Genomic DNA, 21,310 nt, shown 5'->3' on the forward strand with positions numbered 1-21,310 from the left:
CCGCCGCACCGGGGCCGCTCGCGGGGACCGCGGCCGCCGCCGACCGAACCGCGGCGGAACCGGGAGCGCTCCGGCGGTTCTGCGGCTGTGGTCGCTCTGTCCTACCCTGCGGCCCGCGATCCTTATCCTTCCGCTATTTCTATTCTAAACGCGGTTCTGTTTCATTTAATTTCCTCCTGCCGACGCGCCGCGCACCGGGGAAGCCGCTTTACCCCCACAACCCTCCTCCTCCTCCTCCTCCCCCCAGGAGATCCCGGCCCGGCTTCGCGGAGCTCCCGGCGGCTGCGGGACGGACGGGGACGGGGATGGGGACGGGGAGGGCCGAGCGCCGGGAGCGGAGATGGGAAACAGGGAGCCGGGATGCGGCCGTCCTCCTTCCTTCGCAGCCCCCATGAAAGCGCGACCCGAAGCTTTTAACAGTGAGGCATTATGAGTCCGCGAGCCAAGCGGCACTGCCGGGGCTGCCAAGGAAACCCAGGAGGAGGAGGGAAGCATTACAAGATCCGAGCAAAATTTCTCTAAGAGCCGATGTAGGACAAAGCCGGAGGCAAAGGACGCTTTAGAAGGGTTTTATTTCCGAAACTTTGTGACAGGGTTTTGCCGTTTCCCCTCTTTTCCCCTCCCTTTGCCCGGCTTCCCTCACCTCCACATCCCCAGCGGTGATTGGCAGCTTTTACTACGGCAGAGGCTGAGCCACCGCGTTGTACCTGCGCTGCCAGGGGATAACGCTGTCCAGGAAGGAGCTCAGCCTGTCACCGGGGGGATCAGAACAGCAAAGCTCAGCCTAAAGCAGAAATGCAGCAGAGAGGCAGGGTGGGCGGCAGCGCTGAGGACAAACCTCCTTCCCCAGCCGGGTTTGAGGCCATTTCGAGCAGGTTTGCTGTTTTTCAGCCAGCTCCCCCCATCACCTGGAATCGCCCTCCCATCCTCCTCATCCAACAGCACCTCTGGCAGCGAGCTCAGGGCAGAGAAGAGCCTGTGGTCTGTCCGTACCATTTACACAAGCTGGACTCGAGCTGCTGTGCCTGGGTTTGGAACAGGCTGACTGTCGGTTCACCCTCAGTAGCGTGCTCTGAAGTTGAGGTTTCTCAGCACTGCAGCCCATGGGTGCCAGGAGCTACACAGTCATAGAGGGGTACACGTGTTGGAGGAGTCAGCATAGAGGTCAGACAGGGAATTATTCTTTGGCACTCCAGAGCGATGAGCAGTGATGGGGTCGGGCTGCCCAAGCAGGCGCTGCAGCCCTGCAATGCTCACTGCCCACCTTGGCAGCTCAGGGAGGTGGAGGACAGGCAGCAGTGGTGCAAGTCAGCTCTGAGGGTCCCCACTGAGCCCTCAACCCTGGCAGCAATGCTGCAGCTGGGAAGCACTGTGTGTATGTTCCCAGAGCCACGTGGATACATGGGTGAATGGGGCTGAGCAGGAAGGAGTGAGGAGGAAACACAGCAGCACTGTGCAGGCCCATGGTGTCCACACCATCCTCTCTGATCCCTTCCCTGCGCTCTCACCGTGGCATCCTGGCCGTCATACCCCACTGCACTCACAAGAGAAAAGCCTCCCCTCCCACTGACTGGAAGGGTTATAAGCCTTCCCTGCTCTCAACGTTTTCCCTGTGCTCAGGCCTCAGTGCTCTGCCCAGCCTGACAGCAGGAGTGGTCACACAGAGCACACAGCCCCGTCATGGTGTCACCCAGCAGCAGAACCCACCCTCCGGCTCCACATCCCTCCCAGAGCAGCACAGCTCCACGCCAGCACAGAATGAAATGAAGGCTGATCAATTCTGTCCCTCACATTGACAGAAAGATAATTTGCTGCCCTTATCTCTCTGCGCTGTCTTAGAGCAGGCATGGGTTTGTTTACCCTCCAACCAAATGGCTGTAAATTGACATTTGTGGACTGGCACTTCACCTTGCCGCAGCTCAGGTATGCAGGAGGCATAAGGTGTTAAACAGAACTAAAAATGCCTATTTGCCTGCTTCCCACAGATAAACAGCAAGACAAGTGGAGAGCCAGCACAGAGGGCTCTGCAGCTGTAATCTCCACCACCTCACAGAAGAGCTAGTAAAGTCACCTCTCGTATCCTTGCACTTCACATCTCATCCTTCCCCAGGCATCTCTGCAGCTGCTGCAATAGCCTACATGACACTAAGTGCTCCAAAAGAATCCCAGCTCCTTGCACTAAAGCAGAGGCACTTGGCCTTGCCTCAAGGCAAGCACAACTCCCCCAGGATGCCTACAAAGATGCACCACCCTACACAACGCCCAGCACACCTCTCCCTCCTGCTACACAAACACACTGTTGCACGTGCAGCAGGTTCTCTCTGCTCGTTAAGGTACCTGGAAGTGTGGTCAGGAGAGGTGAAATGACCACGAGATGGATGCTGTAGCAGTACGCAGCAGGCTGTGGCTTTATTTGGATGTCTGTTAACAAGTGAACGTGGTGGGATGATGCAGGGATCAGGCACAGACAGTTCAAGAGAGGTTCGGGTGGGTTTAGGTGTTTGTTTGCCCAAGGGTTTGGATTCAAGTCCTCTTCTTTTTCCAGGAGCTCACCCGCCATGTAACGTCGAGATGAAAAGCACGTTATCCTGGTCCTGGAGTTTATAATCCAGCTCACCCTGCAGGCCAAGAAAAAAAAAATGAGAAATGGTTTAAATGTCACTTCCAAATAGTAGCTGCAAAGAGAAAACAGCTCATAAAAAGATGGTGAGTGTTAAGGGAGAGCTGAGAAGGATGGAACAATGTTTCCATCTTAAAGGAAGCAAAAGGTGAGAGAGATCAGAGAAGGAGCTGACATTCATTATCCCAGGAACACACCGCTTTCTGGACCACAGTTTTGACAGAACAGGTGGTTGCCTGAGGCAGGAAAATAGTTAGGGACTGTTTGTTGTCTGAGACAGCGGGCTGAAACGGGGAAGTGTTAATCAGCTCCTTTTTGGGGAGGGATCTCCCCAGGGCTGCCTTCACCTGCTGAGAACTGCCTCACAGTCTGGAGGCTGCTGGGGGCTACAAAACTGCCTGGTGCCCTCTGGGCTGCAACCCCACACGTGGGCCAGAGATCACAGAGCATCTCTCTTCAGACCTGTGCTGGCCGATGAGACTCAGCAGGTTGCATTGAGGCTGCAGGTACAACACAGAGTAAGATCCCTGTTTGCCCCCATTCCCTCTCAAATACGAGATGCTTCGCTTGGGGCAAGAATCAGAAACAGCCTCTCTGAGAGCAACCACGTAACAGACAGAGCAATATTTTCAATGGAGAAAGTCAAAGAGAGGGAGCACTGACCATTAGTTCCCAGTCTGCGTCGTTGATGAGCACCAAAATTCCTGGTCTCCTGCAGAACACAGAAATAATTAGGATACAGGGCGGCTAAAAGCTTCACAAATAGTTAAGAACGAGGGATGTTAAAGCACAGATCACACACCGACTGCCTGTAAAGCCAAAGAGAAAAAGGAATCCTAGCATGGAGGTAGAAACAGGTACAGTCCGTGCCCTTTCTACATCAAATAAAGGGGAGGCAGGAGTAATCCCAGGTCTCATTTGAATCAAAATGCACCATTCCTGAGGATGCTCCAGGATGACTCTGTTTCCGTGTGAGGTAGAAAAGCCAGGTAATTAAACCCAGGCAGAGAGCAGAGCGCAGAGAGCTCAATGCAAAAGCAGGGAAAGCTATTCTGGTGCTACTATCCAAGGCAAGTAAACACCTGAGATGCACTCAGAGCCCCTGATTACAGTCAAAGGGATTCCCCCTCTTTGATCTTCAGTGTCCTGCAATTGTCTCCTGTTACCAGGGGACCTGGCACACGCTTCAGCTCACAAAGATCCATGACGAATGTTAAGCACCCCCAGCGCCACCCGGCCATCAGGGATGGCTCTTGCATGGCTCACTCTGCTCCATTTCTCTGGACTTTTTTTCTTCCCCCCCTCCACGAGGCTGGCCCCATTTTGACAATAAAAATACATTTCCCAGCAGAAATATTTGTTGGCGCTTCTCCGAGTGACTGCTTCGGTCCCAGCGATGTCAGCAGGGAACGGACAGACCTGCTAACATGGCTGGAATTGAGGATACAAGAGCTATGCTGCTCCAGGTGACAACACAGAGGAATTATAGGTGGTCCTGCTTTACATTTAAGGCTTAAGGATTCGGGGGTGAGGGCTGTAAAGGAAAGACATGGTCTGCACGGAGCAATGGGAGGTACAGTCTGGAGCTGCTTCCAAACCAAGGGGATTCCCTCCCAGTACCACGTTAGCATACCCCACGTTTTCATGGATGTTAACTTTATGAAACCAACAGGAAAAACGTATTCCAAATGGTAGGCATCGACAGGGAGAGAGACACGAGCTGTACTTACACAGATTCCCCTTGCATAAATAATTCCGGCCGCTCTTTCAGCAGATTCTGTTTGATCCACTTTAGCAGGTTTCTGATATCCCCTGAAAGGGAAAAGGACGGAGATTTACAGCTGGCTCACAGCTCCCAGGCAATGCCACAACAAAGTGAACGTTTATCCACAAAAGAGAAGGGGGGGGAGAACACACAGAGCAGAGGGGGAGAGCTGCACACCTCCAACCACAGGAGGAGGTAACAGAGCTCCCCTTACCAGCACGTAGCACACAACCCTCACCCAGGCAGTGCATGGTGTGGCAATGCTGTGGCCAGGTGGTGTTTGGGGTATGGAAGGAAGGCAGCCCCATGGCCTGTGCACTCCTTCCTTGCACCCCTCACTGTGCTGTACCTGCCTGTGTTAACGCAGCCCACAGAATTAATGGAGCCAGCACCAGTCCAGCAGGAGATTGCAGACGATAAGATCTCCTTAGCACGTCCCACGTATCCCACTACTGCCCAACAAACTGATATTTAACCATGTGTGGGTTTAATGTGATTTTAAAACTCCAAAGAAATACGCCTAAGCAGCCAAGAGCCCAGGGCAGACACTACAGGTACCAACACCAGCAGAACGCGAGTCTGGGGCACGAGCACGTATCCAGCCCTGTGTTACACACACACTGACCATGACTGCTGTGGTTTGGACACCTGTCCTGCTGCCCAGCACTGCACTGCTGTTGCTCCCTGTGCCATCCCTTGCCCTCCCAACCAGCTCCTTCCCTCCGTGCTTATGGCTTCCTTATTAAAGCTCAGCCTTTATCTTTCCATTTCAGTAGGTGACAGGGAGGATTTGTCTTCATGTAAAAGGAGGAGGAGACACTGCTGGCGGGTTTTTATAGTATCAATTTTACTTTGTGAGGCAAAAACAATTTCTTTAGCGATAGCATCAGTTAATTTCCTATTGGAGAGGTGAGAAGTGATGGTGGGGGGGCACAATCCGTTACAGGGTTTACAGAAGCTGACAAATTGCAACGTGGAGTTCTCCTGCATTCTCCTCTGTATTCCACCATTCCACAAACCACTCTGTCATTCTGAATCCACAACCAGTTAATTCTCCTGGGATCTCCTTTAACCAGCCCTTGGAAAGCCCCCCAAAGAGCTCTGTTTGTTTCAGAGGTGTGAGGAAGCCCTCCAAAGGCACAATGCCCCACTGAGGGCTGCAGCTGCTGTGGGCAACGTGGGTCCCCACATCTCCCTGCTGTGTGTCACCCACCTTCAGCAAAAACAAACACTCGTAGTAGCTCGACTCAGCCTGTGACATGCAATGGGGTCTGATGGCATTGTGGGCACTTTGCAGAGCTGGGGCTCTTCCTAATAATGTTATCCCTGCAGCAGAAGGAGACCTTTATTCCCAGGGAAAAGGGGAGATGGATCCTCCATGACCCGCCCCATCCCCCCATCTCATGTCCTCACTTTGCACAGCGGTCCCAGCGTGGGGCTGAGAGGAGCAATGGGGATTGCTGTTGTGCACAACTGCAGCAGAAAGAGTTGTGTGGGACTGGATTGCCCCATCATGATACGCAGCTCGGAGCACAAAATAGACCATTTTCTGCTGCTTTGATATCTACAGACACTGGAGACAGGAGCACACTCAAAGACACACTGTGCCAGTCAGAATGAGAGCTAACTGTGTCTCCCGTGCCCTGAAAAATGCTGCTGCAACACCAAGCCCTCAGGATCCCACACCCAACCGGTTCTGCTCTCCATCACTGAGCTCTGAAGGCTGGAGCAGAAGATGGAGAGGAGCCTTCAGGAGGAAGGGGGGGCACAAAGGGAACACCGGTCCCTCCATAGCACTGCCTGCAAGCTGATTCATATTTATGCACTTGCAGCAGGTCACACAACAATGAGCTGTGCCATGCACCATTCTCCTTGCATGGAATAAGCAGCCCTTTCCTCTGGGACCTTTCGGGAGAGATCATTTAAACAGAAGCACGCTGCACCAGCTGGATAAAAGGCAGCCACCTCGGAGCAGTCTGGGCGGAGGGGCTGATTTATGGGGGGCTGCACTGGAAGGCTCCCTCACCCCTTCTCCTTCCATAATAAACGTTATTTTCAGCCCCACCTGAGCCTATGTTCATTTACTCCTCCCCAGCAGTCACGTCCATGCATACAGGAGGGAAAAACACACACCCTGGCCATGCATGGAGCTTCCCCGCTCCAGGCAGCAATGGAAATTAAGGCCCCTTCTCTACAGCCAACCTTAAGACATAATACTTTCATCTGCTTTCTCAGCACTGATTTCAGCCCCCCCTCCCCCCCTCCACCTTCATGTCTTTATATTCTGTGCACTGATATTACTTGAACAAATCAATTATCGAGGATGAAAAATGACCACAGCCACACCAGAACCATCTCCCACAAGTCAGATATTGAAAAGGAACAAAATTGCTTCCATTGCAAGTGGGCCAGGGAGGAGCCATCTCACAGCTCAATGCCTTGAATAGAAGTCTTGATCAGCAGCTCAGGATCCTACATGGTATCATGATGGAAATAATAAGAGGTAAATTACAGCACAACTGCTTATCTCTTTCATGTGACGTATGCAGCGTTCCTAAGACATTTTCTTTCCATACTGGTCCAGCCTTCCAGCTTGTTGGGCTGAGGATCTGCTGTGAAAACAGCATGTCCTGCACAAAGGATGTAGAAGGAGTTAAAAAAGAAATTACCCTGATCTGGGCAAGCAGCACATCAGTCGGCATTTATACTCCTGCTGGGGCTTCAAGAGCCCCCTCCACAGCACAGAGGCACTGGCTATTTGCAGAAGCACAGCTGCACTGCGTGTGCTGCCACGTGGCTGCAGATGCAACCACATTTGGAGCTGAGAGAGGCTCAGGTGAGAGATGTGAGGACACAGCATTCTGCTCCTGACCCACCAGTTCAAGCCCAGCACATCATGGCAATGATGGATACACTGTTATTACCGCTGTGTTGAGTCAAAGAAATCTATTTGGCTGCCTGCTCTGTTCCATTCACACCCAAACCACACTCAAGTTACCATGAACTGTCCTTGCCATTGGCAGAGCGGGAGGCTGAAATATTCCCAAACTGCAAAGGAGGGACTGAAGCACATGGTAGGAAATCCCTCTCTCATTTGTATACTGAGACAGCTCTGCTGCCTGTGCCTGCACTACATCAAACCTCTCCAAATTCTCGGGGAAAATCATCTAAAGTTAATTAAAAAAAAAAAAAAAAAAGAAGAAAAAAAGAAAGAAAAACTGACAAACGTTTGAGAAACCTGCTTAGTTCAAGTGCACAGATGGGAGCTCAAATCCACAACACACGCATAAAACAAATCACCCAGCGAAACACACAGCTCAGGGAAACCAAGAGTGTGCGTGCAGTGACACAAAGTCATTGGCTCCTCACGCAGGCGGACAGGATGCAGGGACTGCAGTGAGCCTGCAGGCACCACCAGCCCAGCTGCATTACAAACACTGCTGGTTGTGGTAGAGAGAAGCTCACAGCCTGCCCCGTCCTCCTGCATGTCCCTCTGAGGCCCTCTGCGTTATCCCAGCTGTTCACTGGCAACGAATCTGCTGAGCTTCCTCTGCAAGAGGAACGCGTCCGGGACTCCATTTTAGTGCTGCATGAAACAAGAGCACAGCTTTACTTGCACCTTCAAAAACAGGGCTGAAATCCACGGGTCTCCCAGGGCTCTATAAAACCTCCTTGGCCTGATGGGTTGGTCAGTGACATCTCAGCAGAGAGAGCACCCACCGTGTGCAGAGAAAACAGGTGACTGGAATAAGGAACACTGAGCTGGTGTTGTGCTATGGGAACCTCACTCTGAACCCATGAGTACACAGAAACACAGAAGGATTCTGCACAGCCGGCATTAGTTGACACGAACAGATTCACTCACACACACACACAGTGCTCAGACACTTCCACGTCCCCCTGCTTTATAATCCATATCCAAACCAGCACACAGCAGCACCTGAAGGGCACCCAGAGGGTGTGACCGCCCCTGTGTCTGGCCCTGCTAACAGAGCTGGGAGCTTATTTCAGAGACAGAGGAACCACTAATGGGTGAACCATGGAAAATTCCCTTCTGGTCTGTAATAAAGAAGATATATGCAGCACTGGTCACTAAGGGGTCAGTGCTGCAGGAGCACGGCGCTTTCCTGGGCTGCCTCATGGACACCTCCCCATGGGGTACCATTTCTTTGACCCAGAATAAGATCATTTATCATACTGACCATGGCTGAGCTCCAATTTGCTGAGGTCACTAACTCGGGATGAGCGCCGCTCCACCCACATTCTCCGCCACTGGCCTGTAACCATGACAAAGCCCCTTCCCTGCCGCTCCTCTGCCATTATTCCCCCTGCCTGCACGGAAATGGATGGAAAGACAAGCTGCATTCCCCTTCCCCTGCCCAAGCAGTTTGCTTCCCCAGCAGCCACCCTGCTCCACACTCACCCTCTTCAGGTGAATGCCTTCCGTGTGCTTTTGAATCTTACAGCACTTTAAGAGAGCTGCTACAAACCCTCACCTGAGGGATCCTCCAGCCTCCCATCTGAAATGCAAATCGCCCACTGAAGCAGATGATGGTGTGCCATAAACTGCAGAAGACCTGGAACAGCTTAAGAGAAATGGAGTCACAGCAAAAGGGGCTGCTCACTGTGCAGAGCAAGGAGAGCAAAATCCATTTTCTCTGATAAGCGCAGATCCTGCCATGTAGTGATTTAAGTACTATGGAAAAAATTAGGGGGTAACTACAGCCAGACACAAGAGAATCCCAATTGTTCCTCTCATCTGTCCTCATCTGCTACCAGAAACATCAAGCTCTTGCTTCTCTAATTGTGCTGCAATGTCCTTTTCTCACTTCTCAGATAGGAGAGAAACCCCCAGCAGAGGTCTTCTCCACCCTGGCGTGTCCATACAACAGGCAGGGATCACAGGGCCCTTCCTCTGCCCTGCTGCTAGCACGGCGACTCAGATCTCACCATCCTTGTGCAGCTCTCAGCACTCTGGTTGTATCACAGCTCCCACAAGCTGTAGAGCTGCTTGGGATCTTCTGCTCCCAGTGGGATGCTGGGAAGAGAACTCAAATTCATGGGATCCCCGGCCCAGCATTCTTCCCCATCCATCAGCTCCCAGCACCAGAAAGCAGCTCCGAGCTGATCCTCAGGGTAAACCTAATCCCTCCACATTTCCAAAGTCAGAGTATCTAATCCCGTAACACCCCATGCTATTGTCATTTCAGACTCCCAAATAAATGCCAGCGCACCAAACTGTCTCTTTTCATTAGGATCACAGATCACAAGTGCTGGTCCACAGTCTTGCCTCTCGTGCAGAATTGTCAAAGGAAGGAAGCAGGAAAGCCTGAGACTGCTGCATGGGCAGCAAAGAGCCAGATTAGGAATCGCAGGCATTAAAAACAGCAGGTTAACAGCTCCTGTGATTTCATCCCTATACCAGTGCAGAATTATTGGCCACAAAAGGCCACCTCGAGCTTTGCCCACTCTGATTTTGCAACACTTGAGCAATGTTGTCCTGTCCACGGAGACTGTGCCATGGTCCAACAGCTCCTGCAGTCAGAAATCTTCCTGCTGCACACCCAACTCCCATTGCTTCACCCCTATCAATCCGTGCTGGTTGATGCTGCATCACCCTGGCGATAATCTGTCCATCCCTGTGATAAGACATACCCCACCTCATCGCTTTTCCGTTCATTTATCCTGCTTAACCTTGAATGTTGCTGGTTAATATTATTTTTCAAGCTGCTCATGAAGACAATTCAGAGGATGCACTGCTAACTGCAGGCACAGCGCTCAGCCCGAACCCATCAAACTGAAATCTCTCCTCCCTCACATTTTCCTGGCTTGTGGGTTTTGTGTGCGTGCAAAGAAGGAAAACCCTCTCAGTACAACCCGAGGCTACGGGAGCTCATGTGAGACCCCGGGAGGAGGTTCTGCAGGAGCTGCAGAGGGATTCCCCACAGCCTGGCAGAGGGAATCCCCAAGGCTGGGCTCTCCTGGCACTGCCAGCTGGAGAGGAAGGCTCCTGGAAGCAGGCTCCTAATTCCCTTCCAGCCTTGCTGGTGGTTACTGGACACTCCGTTGGATGAGTCAGTGTCACAGCTCAGTGACCGCCGTGATTTTACTCCTCTGCATACAGAAATCAAGCAGAGTACCAGCTTTTGCCTCTCATTTTCAGGCTCAAAACCGCTCGGCTATTATCACTTTCATACAGGGCAAGCACCATTAAACCGATTCCTGCCCACCCAGCCCAGCCGCCCCCACAGATACTCCAAGCCCCACAGTCTTACTTGAAAGGGGAAAAGAAAGGGCCAGTGAGATGATCAGGGTGGAAGAGAGGGGGGGTAAGATTTACAAGTGAATGGAGGTAAGAATGGAGCAGTTTGTGGGATAAAGGGGCTGCAGAGGGAGCTTTACAGATGTGCAGAGGGACGGCGGCTCATTGTTTAATTAAGCAGAAAGTGGCTCTTTTGAAAAGCAATTTTGCACAGGAGCTCTGAGCTCAGCAAACAACTCCTGCGAGTGAGGGCAGGAGGAGAAAGGAACAGCTGGCCCAGAGCCGTGTGAACCGCATGCTAAGCGGTTTAAAGGGCCCGGATCCTCCTCCCAGCCCTGCTCCGCTGCCACCCTCTGAACAGTGCTGTCAGCACCGCAAATCCCACCGAGAGAAAAGAGGGAGCAGAGAAGGGGGGGGCCTGGCACAGAAAGGTTATCCTACTAGGTGCCTGCACTGCAATACAGCGGCTGGGAAGGAGGGTAGAAAAGCCAGGCTTTGTTATCACAGGGATTTGGTCACACACAAGAGCTGGATTCTTGGTGCCTGGGAAGCTCCTTCCACAATGAGCCCTGGGATGAGCTGATCCTGCAGCGTGGCCTCCTGGGAGAGCTCCTGCATGGCTGCAATCACCCCCCTTCCCTGCCCCAGGGACATCCACCTGAAGCCCCAGCAAGGAGCAGCAGGCAGGGATGCTTCATCTCACTGGGCTCCTGGCACTCTGCTGGAAAGAGCAGCCAGGCTCCAAGCTGAGTCAGTGCAGGCTGAGATCCCAGCCACCAGCTCACCTTCTCCCTGTCCCAGTGGATAATTACCTGTCTAAGAGAGGCGCGCAAGGAGGGGAACAGCCCCAAGTCTGCTGAGACCTGCAAGTAGTACAGCGTGGTTAGAGAGGAGCTGGCTGCAGGAGATCAATGGATTTCCATCACCCTGCATTACCAAAACCACTTTTATAGCGTGTTTGAAACAAGTCTTAAAACATTGGGAATGAAAACTGGAGCAATAAATGCATCCCAGATTTAGTATGCTAACTCTACACACTACCCAGCAACAGCGCTGGGCGATACAGACAACTGACACCAACCCCCTCTCCTGATTTCACAGCCTTTTGGCATAGCACCCACCAACTCTGAGCACACGCCGTATGTTTAAGCCTGTAACAGGTCTGATCTCTTGGGATCCCTGGGCTCTTTCTGAGCAGATGAATGCTTCCAGCTTCCCAGCAGCCCTCCATGCTGTGCAGAACAAGGCCCCTGGAAAGCAAAGCTCTTGAGGAGCAAATCATGCTATGGGGATTTTAACATAAGCAGCACTTGGCAGATTATTTTAATTTTCCCTCTAAAAAAAATAATAATAATTAAAAAAAATCTGATTAGCAACAAGCTTTTTTTCCCCTGGGGTTTTGGTAAAGGGAAACCACAAACAATTACCAAAACACACTGATTAAAAATCTATCCTTCCAGACTTGTACGTGCCAAAACACACTGAACTCTGGATTAGCCCACAAGAGCCAAGTGATCACAGCTGAACCAGGTACCACTGCTCCAAAAGCACGAGTCCTAGCACCAAAACCACAGGAGAACTCAGAACTGGGAGGCTGGGAACCCGCAGCACAACAGAGACACTGCAAACAATCCCAAGCCCCAGCACAGGGCACAGCAGAAAGCTTTTGTAAGCGCTCTTCATCAGTGTGACACTGCGGATCTAAACCTGAAATCACTACAAGGGTTAAGTGATGCCAGCTACTTCCTACCCTCCCAACAGCATCCACGCAGTTCGCATGACCACAGACAAACCCACCACTGTGAGTCCCAGTGAGATGGAGGAAGGAGCTCCGACATCGCTCGCAGAGCAGTCATACAATGATCTATTTGATTACTGAAGCACTTGGTTAAATTACTGTGGCCTGTTTCAGGAGGGAGCTGCCAAATACATTTTCAGATTTTAATTTAGGGTTTCTCTCTTTTATGCTCCATTGTCTCTAATAGCCTCTTAGATGCTTGAAAATAAAGTTGATTTCCCTGCCAATTTAATACTCTCTCCATGTGACAAATACCGTTATTCCCCCAGCTGCTTTCTCCCCCACACACTGTTTTTATACAGAATAAGCCAACAGGGCACTAATGTCTTTATATCCTTTAACAACATTATCAATGAGATCATCAAAATAGCCAGCAACATGGGACAAGATTCTTGTTTAACTTGAGGTCCTCTCTGCAGCAGCTCCAAAAGATTACACAGCTCTGCATTAAGCGTGGCTGATGGAAATCTGTCTTCCCATACAGATAAAACACACCTTTTTTCAGTTCCTGCTTGGCAGCAACTTCAACACACAGGCCAAGGCAGCTCCGCTTTGGAAATAAAGAACTGCTGTTTTACTGACGTTGTAGGGATACAAAAAGCCCCTTGGATAATAAAAATAGGTCCTGCCACATGGCTAGACCCCTGGTGGCTTGCTCTTGTCCCACTTGCAGCTTTCTTCCTCCTGCCTTTCCTAATCCCTCCAGGAGCCCATCTTCAGGCATCAGAAAGGGACAGAGAAACAAACCTTGAAAAGTTAACTGGCTCTGAAACCCACCTATTTTCCACTTGGTGCTTGTTGCCAGGAGAAAGGAAACGACCACACCATCATTTGTTGAAGTAATTATTATTATCATTAATAGAATGCTGCCCGTGTCAACTATGGAGCATTTCCCTCCCCCCACATAAATACTGGCAGAAATTTCTTCATACAGTATTCCACCTCACTTCATCTCTGGGATATATATAAAAATGCCTAAACAAATTAAAACCCGTCCCAGAGAGAGCTGCTCTGCATAAAAGGAGGGCAAAGACAAAAATAACTCAGAAGGAAAGAAAGAGTGGGATAGAAAGGGCAAAATGGCCAAAAATAAGCCTGGCAGCTAATGAAATCAGTTAAAATGGGGCTTTGAGTGCAGGTCTTCAAGCAGTACTCATACTACAACCCTTTCCCCAGAGTAATAAGCGGTGAACACAAAAGGAAAGGTAAGCAACAGGACACAGCGTAGTGCTGAGCTGTTCCTCTAACCATTATAACTGTGGCTGCGCAAGGGCAGCAGGGAACACACTATATATATCTTTATTTACACAGAGACAGCTGAATTAAACTTTCTTTCTGTGAATGAGGAAAACAAATGGCGCTAGGAACAGTACACAACTGCAAGAATTTACCAAATTTCCCTTTCAATTCTGCTGATTTCTCACTTTTACAAGATAATTCTGATCCAGAGTATTATGACAAGTGTCTTCAGTAATCCCTTACTGTCAGGCTTTAAACCCACATTTGCATCCTCATGCTAAGTGTAAACACTGCAACAGCATAAGCTTCATAATTCAGTGTCTGCTTCTGAGCTGCTGCAATGCACAACCAGACTAACAACTGAAACCACCTTGCCATCTAATACACATGAAAACAGCAAGCTACAAGCACTACCACATGGGCCCACAGTCCATTCTGCCTCTTGTTATAGGGACAGCAGCATCTGGAAAACAAGGCAGCGTGAAAAGCCGGAAGCAAAAACTTCTTGGATTAATCTGGAATGAATCACTGAAGATTGTGAGTTTGAACCATGAGACTGAGCCAGATCTTCAGGGAAAGTTTAATCCCAAAGGATAAATCCAGCTCTTAGTGAAGATTGTAGAAGCCTTCCCAGCAGCTTCAAGTGGGAGTGGATTAGGCCACACACAACTATACCGCTGACAGCCATCGAGCTGGAAGAATTGCTTCCTTGGTATCAATTTCCCCCTTCCCCTGGCAGGAATAAACACCCCACGTAATAACCCCTTCTTCTTGAGTGTCTGATCACCATGTGAATACCTCTGACACAGTCAATGTCAGTGGGTATCCTAAAATTACAGAACAGTGAGGAAAGCAATACTCTAGCCCCCAGGTTTATAAACCAACCAAGGGAGTGTTCTGGCAGCTCTCTACCACCTTCTGTTTAAGGAACTCACGTGATTTAACAGTGCAGGAACTTAATGCTGAACTCTCTTGTGATACAAGAAATTGTCACTACTCCTTCAGTAGCAACAGGGGAAAGTTAAGCAATATGACTAAACTCGTAGTACCAATCAGCATCAGATCACGTTCCTGGATTCACAATCCCTGTCACTAACCACAAGATAGCACACTATTTCAGTGCCCCATTACATTTGAATTACACATACTTATTTCCAAGTACTTTCATGGATCTGCAATTACAGGAATAGCAAGAAAATGTCAGGCCTGGATTTTCACAGTACACAGATTGTGGTATGATCCATTCACGAGATATTAACAGTTCACATTCCCTCATGCTTTGTATCTTTTCAGTTTACAATCCCACCCTCGAATGGTATAAAGCATTGCTATCTAGCTGAAAAAATTCTAAGCAAACCTGCAGCAAAATTATGTTGTGACTGCAGTAAGCACAACCATAAGGAGAAATGCTTAGAGGACAAAGAAAATGTTCAGATCACTTCTGTTTGGTATTTACTTTGAAGTCTAGACAGCATCTACCAAGCTATCCAACCAACAGCATGGCTGAAAGTGCTTTCAAAACACATTCATACTTGTAAACTAACAGAACTGTCATAAAACCAGCTTTGTTTTGCAAACGATTTTCAATTGTTGTCATTCTTTCAAGTTATCCAGTAGGTTCAGATACTCACAAGGCTCTGGCTGAGAAGGCAAGGTCACCTGATGCTTTTTTACACCGTCGAACAAGAGTTCTGCACCACCTCTGAAATAAAAAGAACAAACGACTGAGTTTCTGTTCTGCTGTCAGAAGGAAGACAGCACAAAAAGGTTATTTTAAGTAAATGCCACGATACGGAAAACAAATCACAGAAACTGATTTAGTATTGGATTCTCTTTGCCTTTTTTTCCACTCACAAACCACAAGTCCCATGGGGAAATCACCATCTCCTACTGTCATCGCACACAAGAGATGCAGTCACAGGCCAGGACCCCATGGTGCACCAGCACAGCAGAACAGGATGGCTGCCATCCCACAGAGCTCAGAACATTGTGCAGTGCCTAACAATGCCTTTCCCATCAGCTATCAGCACCGCTCCAATTCAAACAGTACTAGAGATGCCACACGACACTACTCTTCTCTACCACCTTTCAGCCAGAAGCCTCACAGGGTTTCACAGAAGTGAAAAACAGTAATATTCTCATGGAACAAATATCTCCCCAGTTTCCATTTGTAAGCAGAGAGAGGAAGTGACTCATACGAGGTTACACAGCAAGTCAGAGGCAGGGCCAGGAATCCTCCAGCCCTAGCAACCCCTGCCTGACACAGGCACAGCCCTCTCATGAGGGCCTTAACTGGGAGAAACAAGCAGCGATGGTTACATGTGAATGTAGAAAGTACATCTTCCTCCACTGAACAACACAACCCCCTTTTCTGACACATGGAGCTTACTGGCAGCTCTAGCCCTACAGAACAAAGCGAAGGTCTCTGCAGCCACAGCTTTTTTAAGTGATGAATTGTGAACAAAACACTGAAGATAAGGAGATGAGCAAGTATAGGAGCTGCCCTCACACCTGAAATAATGGGATTTAAATTCAGTGCAGACACCTATCTCCTACTCTTAAAAAAAAAGATTTTGTTAGTGCAATGTAATGAGCCTCAGCACATTCCTAATCTATGTCCAATTTGTGGGGAAAGAAAAAGGAACAACTGTGAATGCCCTGAGCTTTACAAATATAAATAGGTTTTGAGGCAGCAGGCCAAACTCAGGCTTAGGAAATTATAAACCATTATGTGAGCAGAAACACAAGGAAACTGGGGTGCTACTGTGCAAAACGTGACACAGAAACCGACAGCATCAGTTCTTGATTCCAGACCGAACAGGGCGGCCAAAGCATGGGCTGTTCAGAAATCTACATCTCAAAGCTCAACAGCTATAGGAAAATAGGAAAATGGCCAACCCGTTCTGAAAGAACATCACAAAGCACTAATCTCATTTTGGCTTTTTTTAATCTCTTATGACATTACACTCCGGAAACCTTTACTGGTGCATCGCATCTTCTGAAAGCCGCCTCAATAAAGGGAAATATCTTGAACAAGTAACCTTCACCTGAATATCAACAAAGATACATCCCCATCTTACAAAGTTCCTTTAAATCCAATATCTAAAAATGCCACACTAGGTTTTTCTTGGCTCTGCCATAGAGGAGCACAACAGAACCCTTGTTGTGCCCTCAGCAGCATCACTTATATGCAGAAACTCTGCTAAAGAGCACTCTGTTGGTGTTCTCCCACCAGCTCACAAAAAATAGTTATCTGAAATTTGAAGCAGCAATTATTAACATGAGCTGAGACTCGCGCAGAAGAACAAGTCACAGTAATGATATGAAAAACATTTTTTTATGTAATGAAAACAAGGTCACGCTTTGTTACAGCGGAAAAATGTAGATTGCAAGATAAGGTCCTTCTGTAATGCGCTCGCTGTAGAGAACTCAGCTGCAATTCGTACATAGAGAGCTCATTTATGCATTTCCAAGGGAAGCAAAAACGCATCTCACTCTTCTGGGAAAATTAGGAGAGTTACTGCAGCTGGAAGCGGGAAAGACTGAGGAAAGGATTCTTAAGGAGAGAGGCATTTAAAGGGTTATGACATGTCTGTGTTTGTGAGAGGGTGGGAAAAGCCCCATAAATAGCAGCCTTGTAGCTTCTGCTAAAAGAAGGCTTTAACAACTAGCAAAGTATTCTCACAGCCGCTCACAGTGCCCCGCGAGCACTCCAACCGCCGGGCACAGCGCTGGCAGCACAGACCCTGAGGAGAGTGCTGTGCAGAGCCGCACTGTGCTGCCTTGAGCCAAGGGCTGGGGCAGAGCACACAGCGCACACAGCGCGAACACACGCACACAGAAAGAACAGCTGGAAAGCAAGCGGGAAGCTTTTATTAGTATTTTTAATAACTACAAACGGTACCGTCTGAGGGGAGGAGGAAAGCGCGAACAGCGCACGCACAGCCCGGCCCTGTGTCTCACACCGCGGCCTGCTTCCCTGCCGGGACCGGGCAGCGCCAAGACCCGGCGCGAGCAGCGGCACCGGGCTGCCACCAGCCTGCGCCTGGGGCTCGGTCGCAGCTCCCACAAGGCCTCAGGCTCAGCCGCCGCGCCAAGGCCGCTCCGCCTCACGACCGCGGCCTGCTCTTGGTGGAGGAGCCCGGCCCGGCCCCGGCCCGGCCCTGCCCTCCGCCCAGCCCTGTCCCGAGTTCCCGCCGCCGCCCTCGCTCACCCAAACTCCACCTGCAGCGACACGGGCGCCGCCATCTTGGCGGCGGCGGGAAGGGAAGGCGCGCCCAGGCCGCGCCGGAAGTACCCCAGAGACCTTCCGGCCGCGCCGCGTTACTCTGGCAACGGCTGGGCCGGGGCGGCGGCCTGCGAGATAACCTCATCTGCCGGGATCTCCAGCCTAAGCTTTTTACAAGGCACCCAGAACGAAACCCGAAACACCCGTTCTGCGTTAAATTCACGTCTTGCCATTCACCGAGTTGTTCTTTGCGCGCTGAGATTGCTTTATCAACGAGCTGCATCAGCAGCTTCTCAGTAGCGAGGCCAGCCTGGCCTTCACCTCCTGCCTTGCAGATGATGGATGTTGCTGTGGGGATGCAGACACGGCTCAGCCCGGCAGCCACTGCTGCCATCAGCATGCGAGGCGCTGCTGCGCATCAGCAAGCACAGGCTGCTCCGCGTCCCCTCGGCCTCTCAGATGGCCGCAGCATCGGTCACTGTCCGCAGCGCATGAATAGCGCGGTGCACATCTGTCACCCGTTTGTTCCTTCCTCCCATCCCCAGAGGGAAAGAGAAGCACGTGCTGGGGCAGACACACCATGGTGGTGACAGCTGGGCTGTGCTGCAGCTCGGGCTCCTTGCTCTGCACTGTGGAGCACACGAAGCACCGGAGGAAAACTGCAGCCCTTCACCCTCCCTCTTCCAACCCTCCTCTTAGCGGAAGGTTCAGCTTTAAAATATACATGTGCACGCGCACACACGCAGAAAGAAATGTCATATAGATGCATATACATTATGCATTATATGTAACGGGCATAAATTTCCGCAGACAGATTGCTCTACGTTTATGCTAACAGAGGTCAAGGCACGCCTAACCCTGAGAGCAGAAGGTGGTGGTGTTTGTAGCTGCCTTTTGTTCTGGGAGATGAGCAATCTCCCTGCTGGGCCCCTGGAAAGATTCTGCAGTTCCCAGCACGAGGGGTGCTGCTGCCATTGCTGCGGGTTATGCTATGGCACAGGCCCGTGGTCTCCCTCCAGAAATTCCAATTGGATTTTAAATATCTCTAAACTAAAATCCCGAGGCCTCTGAGTATCTCGGAGATACGGCTCAGGATGTTGAAGCGATTGTATGGGAAACAGGCAGAGGAAAGAGACGGCTTAGACAGAATTTGTATACCCTTCAGAAGTGACCGAAGCACTGTTTACAAAAGATCTGGTAATCTGGGCTCCAGATCAGTGTTTGTAGTTAGGGTTTTCTATGAGCTATTCTTCCTGCTTCCAGGAATAATTTGTGAGGGCAAATAATAGCAGAAGTGGCTCCTGGAAACCTTGATTCCTGAGCAATAAAAGGCAACAAAACACTACAGATTTAGTGTTAGCGCTTCCTCATAAAGGCAAAAGAAATTAAAAAAAAAAGAGAGAAAGAGATAGAGTGAACTGTAATCATAAATAGCAACTCGGCTTGTTCAAGCATTGGAAGCTGGTTACTGTTAACAGTTACCCTGGAAGTACAGTCAGCAAGCACATGAGCTATGGGGGACATCTTTATGGACAATGTGTGCTTAGGAAGGGGAGCAATTCCCATCTCTGTGCCAGCGCTGAAATCAGAGCATCACAAATTTACCGGCATATGCTTGGGGAGGTGAGAAGAAAGCATGTAATCTCCTTGAGAAAACGTAATGCTGATGTTGTTCTTTCTGAAGTGCTGTAAGCATTGATGGGATTTGATAATCGAGTACATAAAGAAGGAACAGATAAAGTCAAGGTCCCTGCCTTGTGTTCAGTTTGCTGTAACACACTGTCCTCTTGCTGGATGTGTCACTGTGCTAACTTAAGTGAGACCTCTATTTTTTACTATTTTACACCCTTTCCTTGCTACCAGGCTCCAGTGTTTCCTGGTCACTGATGCTTCCCCAAGCAGAGCAGGGCTCAGAGTCCTGGCCTTCCCCTCCCACAGATTTAACTACACCCAACAAAAGGACAGGTTGGAGATTCAGCCTCGCAGTAAAGATGGTTTGATTTCTCTTGTCTCAGCCCTTGGTTTATTGGTTTTCCGTTTGCTTGCTTGTTTTCTCCCTCCAGCGCAGAAGGGGCATCCCTCCATCGAAGCAGGAAACGGTTTAGGTCGCCAACACGTTTTACATGGAAAGGTACTTTATGAATAGGGCAGGGCCCAGTGCTACGAGGAAACATTTTATCAGCGAGCCCCAAACTGACGATTCAATTATTTTTCAATAAAACATCAGGGGAATGCGCCAACAGCTGCTCGCATCCTTCCACACAGCAAGTCAAACTTCAAGGGGAACAATGGATGGCGAAACGGGAGCCATCTCCGAGGCGGTAACAATGGGTTTCCCCGCTTAGGGCTTTGTTTGATTTCCAGTCTCAGTTTTGAACTCCCTCCGTGCGGGGTAGGATGGGGCGAGGGGGAAGCGGGCAGAGGGGAAGGAGGGTCAGGGGGAGTTAAAGCCTTTTGCAGCCTTTCTCTGCCATTCATGTGGTAATTGGGTGTCAAGCAGAGATCAGTAAGATGGAGCCCGGCCTCTGTGCCCGGGTTAAACTGCAGTAGAAAGAAAGCGGGAGCTGAACCGATGGAGGCCTGAATGTCATTAGGGCGGAGGAAGCGGCTCTCCCCCAGGAGCCCTTCTGCCGGGTGCGGGCCGCGGGGCCGCTTCCCTTTCAGGGCGCCCCTGAGAGCGGGCAGACAAAGCGGGAGGGCGGCCGAACAATGGCGCACCCCCGTCTCCACCTTCAATAGGGAGCTCTAAACAGGCGTTTAACCTTCAGAATAGCTGAAAGCGATACTCCAAGCTGAGAACACGGCTCGCCCGCCGCCGTTAGCCTCTTCCTGCGGCCGGGGGGCCAGGAGGGAGGCTCACGTCACCATTGCCTGTGTCGGTGTGGCACCGATGGCGCTCATCCCAGCACCACAGGGAGCCACGAGGATGGAGCAGGACAGATCCTGCTTCACAAGACAAGGATCTGGGCAGTGGTGCCAATCCACACAGGGGAAGACCACCATCTTCACAGCCCCCTTATCTGCTGTGCCTGGTGCCACCAGGTCCGTGCTGACAGACCTGAACTGTCCCAGCTCTTGGCCTTGCACCATTTGTGCCCATAAGAGATGCTTTTCACTGAGGAAAGGAGGGGTCAAGCCCCGGGTTATTTTGGAAGCCTTGGTGAAACAAGACAGACTGGAGCAGAGAACAGCAGCACCTGTGCCTTCCCCACTCCTCACACCCTGCTGTGTGCCATGGGCAGCTGGTTCCTGAGCAGCTACCAGGCTCCCTGTGAGGCCTTCCTGCACAAGGCAGGGACGTGGCCGGCCACTCCTTGCCCCCAGACACAGCACTGAGCTCTCTGCAGGCCACCATTCCCTTGGGCTGCCCGTGACACCGAGGAGGCAAAGCCACTGCC

The 21,310-nt window shown here is 50.5% G+C and overlaps 1 protein-coding gene across 1 annotated transcript; it reads right to left on the reverse strand.

Annotated features, from left to right (window-relative positions):
* Positions 1–94: 94 nt before the first annotated feature.
* On the reverse strand, positions 95–17,984 carry URM1 (ubiquitin related modifier 1). Its single transcript, XM_072352986.1, has 5 exons — positions 17,898–17,984; positions 15,316–15,386; positions 4,351–4,432; positions 3,284–3,332; positions 95–2,618 (listed from the first exon to the last, which is right to left on the reverse strand). Exons 1-5 carry the CDS (start codon positions 17,930–17,932, stop codon positions 2,550–2,552), a joined length of 306 nt encoding a protein of 101 aa, XP_072209087.1. The 5' UTR covers positions 17,933–17,984; the 3' UTR covers positions 95–2,549.
* Between the last annotated feature and the right edge of the window lie 3,326 nt (positions 17,985–21,310).

The sequence above is a fragment of the Excalfactoria chinensis genome, chromosome 18 (genome assembly GCF_039878825.1).
Source record: "Excalfactoria chinensis isolate bCotChi1 chromosome 18, bCotChi1.hap2, whole genome shotgun sequence".
In the NCBI taxonomy this organism is placed as follows: domain Eukaryota; kingdom Metazoa; phylum Chordata; class Aves; order Galliformes; family Phasianidae; genus Excalfactoria; species Excalfactoria chinensis.

Coding starts and splice junctions, on each gene's coding strand:
- URM1 (XM_072352986.1), bottom strand. CDS start 17,932: ATGGCGGCGCCCGTGTCGCTGCAGGTGGAGTTTGG. Junction 4,433..15,315: donor GCCTTCTCAGCCAGAGCCTT/GTGAGTATCTGA, acceptor TTTCCCTTTCAG/GGGATATCAGAAACCTGCTA. Junction 3,333..4,350: donor TTTATGCAAGGGGAATCTGT/GTAAGTACAGCT, acceptor TGTGTTCTGCAG/GAGACCAGGAATTTTGGTGC.